The 10,820-nt window shown below is 36.9% G+C and overlaps 1 protein-coding gene across 1 annotated transcript; it reads right to left on the bottom strand.

Moving 5' to 3' along the window:
- Positions 1 to 1,574: 1,574 nt before the first annotated feature.
- On the bottom strand, positions 1,575 to 10,320 carry ASB15 (ankyrin repeat and SOCS box containing 15). The gene is made up of 9 exons (XM_010004311.1): positions 10,205 to 10,320; positions 8,796 to 8,848; positions 8,566 to 8,697; positions 7,988 to 8,146; positions 5,697 to 5,942; positions 4,876 to 5,047; positions 3,938 to 4,508; positions 3,213 to 3,366; positions 1,575 to 1,747 (listed from the first exon to the last, which is right to left on the bottom strand). The coding sequence occupies exons 1-9, from the start codon at positions 10,318 to 10,320 to the stop codon at positions 1,575 to 1,577; spliced, it is 1,776 nt and encodes a 591-aa protein (XP_010002613.1).
- Between the last annotated feature and the right edge of the window lie 500 nt (positions 10,321 to 10,820).

Raw genomic sequence — 10,820 nt, 5'->3', positions numbered from 1 at the left:
AATATTAGTGGATAGGTTATGTGGCATACCTGCATTTAGCCTGCTACATCCAGGATGTTTTGGTCAGTGGAGTCTTGACTGCAGACAGCCGTGTTGGTTTACTGGGCACTCTGTGCTCAGGCCATGCTGGCAGTCACCAGTCACACAGGGCACCCTCCTGTCAGGAGCCTGGCACAGATACCAGATACCTAGAAATTTTTCTCAAGTCACCAAATTCTTCATTTTTATCCTTGTCAAAATTTCTGGCAAAAAAACAGAGGATGTTTTGGATAGTCAGATGAATAGTAGCTCTCATGAGAGAAGTAGCAATTAAGCCTTCTGTTCAACCCTCTCTATGGCCCAGACCAGCAATTTTCACTCCTTCCATTTGCTCCTGTAAACCTGTTGCTGGGAAGGACAGACCAACAAGGAATTTGGGAGTGGAATTTACATCTCTGACTCAGGTGTTAGTAAGTTATAAATTACAATGACATCTAGCAAATAAGGAGAAGCTCTGAAGAACGGGGCGAGCCAGTGGAGGGCACCTTCAGCTGACCTTTGGTTTGTGCGAGTCTGTGTATGCATGTGATAACCAGCATATCTCTTAAATTGTATTTAGCTAAATTCTGACTATGCACCCTGTAATCCTGACATCCACCAATTGAATTCTGCTTAGTTTAGGAGGTTTGGATTTTTTTTTTTTCTTTTTTCCCTGAGATGGAATGGATGGTAGAACAAAGGGAGTAAGAACAATCCACTTTTAATAAAATAATTTACAGAATATTTCATTAGCTGTGTTTTCCTCTAGACATGCAGAAGCATCGCCAAGTGCACGACTGCTTGTCTCAGGGTGTTGTTTAGCCTGCTGAAGAAGGAATCTGTCAAAACTGTAGGAAACAATTAAAGTTATGACATTGCAACATTTCTCAACCAAGGGGATATGCTATTTGATTTCCTGGGTTATTTGTCCATCAAAATCTACTTTCTTTAAAACATCCTGCTTCAAGTCCCTCAAATTTTGCCAAGCCTTGAAATACACAGTACACGCCCCAGTTGTACCCAGGAGCAAAAACTTTGCAAAAATAGCTAGAAAAGAATTGTTTAAGTGTTTGGAGAATTTCATAATAGGACCATGATCTTCAAAATAAAAAATGTGCTACATTTCAGGCCAATTACATGACAGAGACATGCACTTAGTGGTTTCATTTTCTTTGCCAAACTATATTAGATATTTATTTTCTTTTACAGATAAACTAATGCCACAAACCGAGAGCTGCAATTGTATTTATCATCTTCATTGGGAAGTCCATCATGAAAATTTTTCTTTTATCCTTTATTCATCTGAATTCCCATTTATAATGTAGTGTTTTACATAATTATTGTAGCATCCTTATTCTGATTTTAGTCTGTAATTGGAAAGTACAATGTTGTGTTAAAACGCAAGCTTTTAAGAAAAAATTGTTCCCTTGAAAGAGCTATTTACAACAAAAATCAGAATATTGTGAATGTATATGAAACACCAGAAGCTCTTTGGCTAGTAAAAAATAGTGAGGAAACAAGTCAAATGACAGACTGTATGCAGTTATTTTCAAAAACTATTCTAAATGTATCCCTTTTCCATACAGATCATATTCTTTATACAGGATATAGTTCTTGAGAAGTCGTGGAAGTGGAAACTTCTTCATGGATGACAGTTTCTGGAGTCTCCTTAACCCCAAGAGCTTACGTATTTTCAGACGACACAGATGTTTCAGGGGACGAGGATTATCTAAAAATAAACAATGAGAGAGAAACAGTAGAAAAATCAATGCCTTGAAAAATGACTGCAAGCCAAGTTCACCATCTCAAAACATGCTCTAATAAGCTTAATATAAAAATCTGTTACCTTGGGGAGTTATTACTTTGCCGCTTCTGAAACCATACCATTATTTTAACTTCAGAATCATGATGACATACAATGCTGATACTAATCAAACTTCTGCCAGGTATCTGCTTAACATTATTGACTCATTTTTGCAAATATGCACAGTGTACTCTGTCTCCAAGCACTGATCTAAACACCTAGGCCAGGACTTTATTCAGCACCATCAATGGTAACTGATGAATGATCTCTCCTTTCCCTAGGTGCACCTTCTAAACATTGCATTTTGAGGCCACCACACCACCTTCCATTTCTGCTGTATCAATAATGCACCAGGACCAGATCTTACCGTGCTTGGGCCTGCTGAGTCTTCTAAGCAAATACTTCTTATCAGAATTTACATCAGTCAAAAAGCTCAGTTTAATTTAGTCTTCCTGAACATAACAAAACCTTTCAAGGTAATTGAAATATCTGTAGTTAAGACTACCAAATTATTTTGATGATCCTGTGACATTAACAAAAAAAAAATAATTTCCTCTGCATTCCAGTGTAAAATAATAAAGCAAAATGAAATACCAGTTTTAAACACAAATATTTTGCTTTTTAACAGCTCATGTTAAATCAAATTATATTTTAAATGGAAAAAAAGTTTCAAATAAATTAATTAATGCAAAGAGAACATTTAATACATTCCCCAACAGATTTTTTTTAAATTAATTTGAGTGAAACCCATCACTGGTGGTATCAGTGGTGGAAGGTCCAGGCTAATGTGTAAAACTTCAAAAGTAAAACATACACAATAAATATTATTCAATTATGGTATTAGTAATTGCAACTCTACATTTGTATCATGTAAATCAGAGTTAGGAAATAACGGTGCACAGATTGTGATGACATTCTTGAACGTAATGGGATCTAAACCATGCACTTATAAGCGTCCTTGGATGATTAAGACTTGAGAGATCAAGGGAGCAAAAAGAACAGTGGAACTGTAAGCAATATTCCTCAATAAAAATGCAGTGCCCCACAGCTGTGCAATGGTTGGTGTCACACAGGCTAATAAGAAGTTTGAGAAGTACCTCAGTGGTCTTGACTAACTAAAAGAGCTTCCCACACAACAGTGACATTCCTTATGAGATTATTTGTCACTAGGCGTATGTTTGCCATATTCCAGTCTGATTAACTAATTTATGACCCATGGCAATAGGTAAAGACCTGTCTCAGTAACCTGAGTAGATGACAGGCACAACCTGGTTCTTAGCTAGCGCACATTTGAAAGGCTAAAACACTTTGGATTAATGTGACTTCACATGAGCAATTAAAGCTTCCTATAACAAATCATAACGTCATTAACTGGAAGTTAGATATTTACCCAATATCTGACGTATCTCTGTCCATTCTTTCTGTGTTTCTAAAACAATCTTAATTTTTGTGCATAGAGGAACATAATCCATGTAATCTATAAAAACACGAACGACTTTTCCTGCTAAATGTTTCAACCACGGAACAGCAATAAAGTCACAGAACTGAAAGGGAAAACATATCAAGCCATAATTTCAAAACAATGTGCAGAGGAATACCAAAATAACACATTTTAAAGCAATTACGTAAGAAAATTTAAACGAAGTATTAGCAATTACTTTTTACAGTCATAAATTCATGCCTAGGTAGGTTACTTTAAAAGCCATTTTCTTCTATGCTTAACTTTAGTAATCCCTTAATTCACCTGGACAGGCCTAAAGGTCAATAATTATTATTACATTGCTGTAATTTGTGGCACTCTTTTGCTCAATAGCAATACCTCTTTGGAAACTCATCTATTCCCTGGTTAGGATACGAACAGGAATTCCAGAATCCTGTCTCCTGATTTCTTAAAACTTACTTCCTAAATCTCTGATCTATGAACCCCAAAAGAAAACCATTCATAATTTTCCCTACTTCAGAGTAGAAAATGAAAAATGGCTTGTTTATTTTTAGGGTTCTTTAAAACAGGATTTTGCTATTATGTTAATATTAATTCTGCACAATAATCTGGAATATTTCAAGATGGCTGATAAAAATCAAGGTGAAGAGATGAGACGAAGGTTAGGTACTTACTGGATTATCCTTTATTACTGAAGAAGTCCAGCCGGGGAGAATCTCTTCCTCTGGAGTTGACCACACAAAAGAATTTCCAAAGATATCTTGGTGCATACAGTCAAAACACATCTGCACATTGTATCCGTGATTGAGCAGCAGCCTCAGCATCACCTCGTCGTTCAAGGCGTACTGAATGGCACTGGGGAAGTGCGTGTCATTCACCAGCATAAAGTAGCAATTGACATTTGCTCCATAGGATAGGAGCAGCCTTACAATTTCATGGTTGCCAGCTCTCACTGCCACAAGAAGACAGTTTAAAGGATCCTTGTTTGGATTTGCCCCTGCTCTGAGCAATATTTCAGTGCAGAGAATGTCATTGTTAGAAACAGCAAAATAAAGTGCGGTTTTCCTGTTGTCATCGTAACTGTTTGAAATGTGTTCAGCCAAGAGAGTATTGACATCAAAACCATTTTCAACGAGGAGCTCTAGACACTGTGAATTCTGGCCATCTGCTGCTGAGTGAATAGGGCTTAACCCACTTTTCTGGATTGCAGTTCGGGATGTGACTGGAATGAGATACTTCAGGGCCCTAAAAAAAAGTGAATAAAACTAGTTAGGCATCCCTTCCCTTCAGGAAGAAACAACCCTCATCCAGCTACCACTTGAATTACCAGGCAGATGCTTCACACAACGAGATCCAAATACAAAAACAACAATTTTGAGCACTGTCAAACAGGACCTTGTGTTTAAGTTCTTTCACTTAATTCTAAGGAGTAGGTTTTGAGTTTTGCTTGCTTTATGCTAAAAAAGACTTAAAAGTTGATCAAACCAATAAACATAGGCACTTTTGAAATATAAACGATCTATACATTTGCAAGTTTACCACAGTTGCCTTCAATGTGACTTTGTGCCACTTTGTATCTTAAAAAAAATGTAAAGCCCAAGATCATACTCACAGGTAATGCCCCTCATAAGCTGCTTTGTGTATGGGAAGCAGTCCTGCCTTACTGGGCACATTGCCACTTCCTCCATATTCCAAAAGAAGGGCTATGCAGTCTGGATTACCTCCTCCAGCTGCTTCAAACAGTATTGATGTACCATCATCTGCTAAGGCCTGGACATCTCCACCTTGAAGGAGGATAGAGAATGTATAATTAGATCCAAAGTGATCTGCAGATCATCATAAAAACAAGCACTTATTTCTTCATTTTGAGATGTATTTAAGTTAAAACTTTACTAAAACAAGAATTATTTCTTATGGTAAATTTAAAATTCAAAGGCAAAACAAGAGCTGTACAGATAGAAGTTCAAATGCTCACCTGAGTGAGGTCTGCTTTCACTGTGTAATACATGAAAAGCTGCAAAATTCTGGCATATTTCAAACACTCTTTATTATACTTAATTATAGTTAATGTAATTAATACCAGTATATTTCTGTGGAAGGGAGGAAGGAGGTAAGGAAGAAGGGAAGAAGGGAGGGGAGAGAAGAGAAGGGGAAAGGAGAGGAAGAAGAAATAAAGAAGGGCAAGAAGGGCATGTAGGTCCCTCCTTGACTGAAGTGGATTGGTATCAACCCTGCCACTCCTACGTGCATTATGGAAAAGTGCAAGTATCACTTCAGTTTAGCAGGAACACTCATATATAGTTCCTTTCCTTCCAAGAAACCAAATCTTCTCATCACTACTCTTGTTTTCCATGATCACCCTAAAGCACCTCAGCAGCCAGGCAACACACATGCCAGTGCAGAGGTGTGTTTCACTTTTACCTGACCACATACCTTTATGAATAAGATGCTCCAGCACATCACAGTGACCATATTCAGCAGCAACACCTAGTGGTGTTACTCCATATCCATCCTTAAGGTTCACGTTTCCACCATTCTTCAGGAGAAGAGCAACAATGTCTCTGCGTCCCTGTTTGGCAGCTTCATGCATTGCTGACCAACGTTTGACACAGGGTTGGTGGATGCTGCAGTTGTGTTTAATCAGAGTGGACACCATTTCAAAAGATCCCCTTTGTACAGCTTGAACATATATTAAAACAGGAAGAAAATAATACAGATACATTTTCAGGTACATTGTCTTGAAAGTTAAAAACATCTAATAAGTTTAGAAAAGCTCTTCCTTGTGTATTGAAATGAGGAAATTAAGTAGATTTCCAGCCAGAGAAATCGAGGGATTCAATCTACTGGTAAGTAAATGGCAATGTCAACTTCTCAGGAAAGCAAGGTAAATACAAGTTGGAAAACATGTCAGTTTGGAGCACAGGAGGCAAAAGCAACACTGCTTTGGTTCTGAAAAAGAAGAACCAGGTGTATTACTAGGAAAAGCAACAATTAAAATAACATAATGTTTGAATATAGTTGTTACTTCTAAAGTTAATGCAAACATTATGGTGTCCCCAGAAAATGCCACTTCTGACTTTGCTATCTGGTAACTCTAGTCCAGGTGTGTAGTCAGTGGCTGCTGCCAGCCAAAGTACAGTTGACATCTGTCATACTTAAAGGCCAGGTCCTGCTCTTTTAAGGTTCCAGGTTTGACACTTTCATGGATAAGTAAACCTGCAAATAATTTACATACAGAATAGTGATTCTGAGTAGGAGTCTGAATTTACTTCCAAACTACCCTTTGGAATAGCAGATCTCTCCCCTGATTGGTGGGGCAGTTGATAGAGATCAGTGTCACGGGGTTAGCAAATGTAACTTTTGTCAGTGTCTCATTATACAAGTAAGAAGGTTTTTAAGAGGCAAAGGTCTTCATAATTATCCCAAATTGCTCTGAAGTACAGTATTACAAAATGCACTGGAAAGCAGAAATCATCCCACTAGATAGATAATTCTTCAGCTTAGAATAAAAGACATATATAAAAGTATATTAAAAGAGCCCTTCAATCCAGAGCTTTAAAATTAAAAGGGAAAACGAAATCAGCAGCATTATCCATTAAGTGTTAAGAACCTGATCCTCTTTTTCATAAAGATTGAAACATATGATGCACAGCAGTATCTACATCCACATTTTCAATGTCACGTGACACAAAAATACAAAAAGCATCACATGAACAATACATAGCTGACAATACATAGCTGAGCTTGTATAGAGAAAGATTTAGGAAAATCCATTGCCGTTATAAGGGGAAAGACCCTTTTCATAAGCTCCAGTTATTCTTTGTAGGATTCATTAAAAGTAAAAGCTGAAAACATCTTAAAGTTTCACAGACTTAGAATTACTGAAACAGCTGAAACAATGCAAAGACATTGCAGAGGAACCCTCTAGAAATGCCTCAGGGCCTTAAAATGTTACTACAGCAATTGCACCTGATGAAAGTTAACAAAAAAATCAGAGAACTGAATATTTTAATACTGAACATTTGTATTATATATTGTATTTTATTATACTTTTTAAAAAAAATATTGTATTAATTTCCCAGACTGACTCTCTTCAGAATGGAGATGTTTCAACATTCAACAGAAATTAAAAACTGATATTGCTAAATTAATCATGTATAGTAAAGCTCATTCAAGTCTACCAATAGCATAAAATTTTCCAAAGAAATCACCCTCTTTTAGATTGGTGCATTACTTAGAAATGCTGTTGAAGTTTATTTTCAGTGCAAGAGGGAAAGGAAATGAGACAGGAGACTTTGAAATTGAAAATACCTACCTGCTCCTGAAGAAATAATCTGATAAAACTGAAAGTCTACAATAACCCTCTAGAAAAGGTGTATCCAAGTTAAAGCAAGTTCCAAGTTAAAGTTTGTTCTTTTACCTTGGTCAATACGGTCAATTAGGGCCAGGTTAGTCTTACAGCACCTGAAAATGCTTTAAGCAAAAAAAAAAAAAAGGGTCTCATTTCTTAGGAGCAGCTCAGCAATCACCTAAAGCACAAGGAACATCTTTAAGAGCAGCTCAGTGAGCACCTCAAGCATAATGAGCGCTGAACTGAAGGCTGGGTACATTCCACCAACTGCTGGGCATTCGTTTCACCTAAAAAGATGAGCAGCATCTAAATCACACAATCACACAGTCACACACATTCACTTTGCTTAAACACAGGGAGAGGAGGCTGTTACCAATGAGAAGTGGTGTTTCCCCTTTGTCATTTGTGGTGTTGGGCCAAACACCCTTCTCCAGTAACGTCCGTACATTTTCCACAAAACCAGCTTTTGCGGCCAAAGTTAATGGTGTTTCTCCATCACATGTTTTGTATTCCCACATGGTTTTGTAAGATGCTAGAAGTAAGAAAGTGAGAAAAGATAAAGCAAAATTAAAGCACAAGGCTGTTAACACATACACATACATCAGAAATCCTTAAATGCTGTCTTTATTTAAATTACTTGCAATTATATTTACCCTAACCAGTACTGCCAAATGCACTGAATACTGAACAGTAATTTTTGCTCTATCTGCAGGTTTCTGAACAAAATGTTTAAAAAAGAACCAAGTTCTTTGCTGGTATAAACTGACACAACATGCCCCAAAAGAAAATTTGTGTAAATATTTTACAAAACTTAAGCAAGATGCTCCATAGAGGATTTGAGTACACTTTTTTTTTTTTGTGAACAGCTCTAGCCTGTTATTGTGGATGGCTGCTATTTGTTCTATGTTTCTTTCCTGCTCCCTTTATCTTGTGGGATATTTTGTTACTCACCATCTAAAATTATTTCAAGTATTTGCTGAATTGGCTGAGCTGCAGCCTCATGCAGTGGAAACCACCCTCTTTCATCAGATTCATCCAACGCGTATTTCTGTTTCACAAGTTCTTGGAGCCCAAACGCTTGACCTTAAAATAATCCAAGGGACAAATAAGATGCCGTTGGAAAAAATAATGTAAGGGAAGCCCAGTTTTACAAAGGGACTCTTTTATTTTAAATTTTTTACCTTGCTTTATGGATGTCACAATTTTCCTATTTTCCTCACTAGGTGGTACAAAACTATCCAAAAAGAGCAGAAAATAGTAAATATAAACAAAAAATAGATGCATTATGTTATTTATAAATTATTTTCCATTAGGTTCTCATTTGAGGCAACTTCCCTTTGAATACATCAACTACAATCTTGATGAGCCTTGTAACATCTTCAGTTACTCCTCCACTGTGGACCTTCAGAGTAGCCAAATTTCTTGAGTTAGGTGCAATTTCTACTGCAGGCTGACCAGAAAAATCTCCCAGTTCAGTAAAGAATTCTGATGTGGAATAAAAAGGTGCATATGCTTCATACTACAGAAACAACCCCTTCAGTTTCAGAAACCTTCAACAATTAATGAAAATGTGATAGCATCAAAATGTCAATATTCACTGATGAAGGAGAGTTTGATTGTATCAGTGGTACCATTTTCTCTGAAAAAGAGTTGCAATGTTTCTAAAAATATTATTTCAACCTCCATGAGATGGAAGTTACATGCTGGTGCCTGCTAGTTTCTTAAGGTATTTTGGTGATAAAAGCATATTAAAAAATAGATCAGATTTAATTAAAAAGGGGGGGAAAAGGCAGAAACATCAACAAAACAACAAAAAACCCTAGCCAGACAAGAGTACCCAGGGGCTCTGCAGAGAGCCTTTGGTGAAAAGGGAGGTTCCAGTCCTGCAACAGGAGCCCCATGAGGACCCAAACCATCATGAGATTCCACAGGAAATGAGGAGAAGTTAACAGTCTCTGAAGACTTGCAGTCTTTCATTTTAGACAGAGCAATCTACAAAATGTATTTGTGGGATTATTGCTGAAGAACTTTTATTAAAACAAAGCTTAGTTTTGTTTAACACAGAGACTTTTTATAAGAAGGTAAATGGCCTGAAGAGTTAAGGGAAGAATTAGTTTAGCTAAGTGAACCTCATGTCCCTAAGCTATCATCACCAGATACAGCTCAGCTGAGCCCTACATTCCCTAATCAGAGGAACCATAACATTAACCATAACATTAATGTCACATATGAACTCCTGTTGGAAAACTCCTATGGGTTTTGTTTTGTTCTTCCAGTTTGGATTTTTCCTGTATATGCATGTATCTGAGAGCACATGGAAAGACTGGGATGCTGTTAAATTACAAAACAAATTACTAAAAAATCCAAATGTATTTTCTTTAAAGTATGAGGATTTAGAAGTGTAAGAGAAAAACAAACAAACAATTTATTTTGTTTACACTTTTGAATCATTGCTTCAGACAGTGCTTCACTGGGAAAGGGTACAATAGTCTAACAACTGTTTTAAGCATGATATAAGGTACTAACTATCAATGTCTCAAAACACTGTTCCATATGGCATAATCTCTAACACATGTTCAACTGACAGTACCTGTCATTATAGCTGGAGGACACTGGTGATTTGGCCCCATTTGATTCTTGCATGCTAAGCTGTATGGCATACTCAGTGATCAGATCTTCAACCAGATCGTCTCTTTCATCCATCATTTTTTATGGTGAGCTATAATGATGAGCTATTTTGAAATATCCACAAAAATATACTGTTAAGGATCATATCATTGTTAAAGCATCACACATATAAAAAATTATACTAAGCATCTGTGGTATGCTTCACACAGAACAATCACTGTGGGATATCCCAGTCATTTTGCAAATAGAGAAGGAATGTTGCAGGAATTATTTGGGGGCCATTTTCTGAAAGTGCTAACCAGATACCTTTTTAGACTAATTTGTGCATTGTTCCCATAAATAAGAAGTCAATCAAAGTACCCTAGTCAGTGTTATAATCCCATCCACAAATACTTTACCACTTAGTATACTATGATAAAGCTTGCAAACTAGAATTAAATTAGTAAAGGGCTTACAGTCAGATCAACTCAGAAGCTAAAGGTTTCTTGGATTCAGATACCCACATAATGCACTTTTCCACCTCTTTCAATATCTACTGGAACCATAGCCCAGGTTTTTAGTTGCACGGACAGACAATC

The sequence above is a fragment of the Chaetura pelagica genome, unplaced genomic scaffold (assembly GCF_000747805.2).
Source record: "Chaetura pelagica isolate M959 unplaced genomic scaffold, ChaPel_1.0 scaffold68, whole genome shotgun sequence".
In the NCBI taxonomy this organism is placed as follows: domain Eukaryota; kingdom Metazoa; phylum Chordata; class Aves; order Apodiformes; family Apodidae; genus Chaetura; species Chaetura pelagica.
Note: the sequence above shows the minus strand (reverse complement) of the source record. Positions and strands in the feature narration are given on the sequence as shown.

Excerpts from the sequence above, each read along its gene's own strand:
- ASB15 (XM_010004311.1), bottom strand. The coding sequence starts at position 10,320 with ATGATGGATGAAAGAGACGATCTGGTTGAAGATCTGATCACTGAGTAT. Across the intron at positions 5,943-7,987 it reads GGAAACACCACTTCTCATTG|CTGTACAAAGGGGATCTTTT; the intron begins GTAACAGCCTCC and ends TATATGTTCAAG. Across the intron at positions 1,748-3,212 it reads AGAGATACGTCAGATATTGG|ATAATCCTCGTCCCCTGAAA; the intron begins GTAAATATCTAA and ends GTTTATTTTTAG.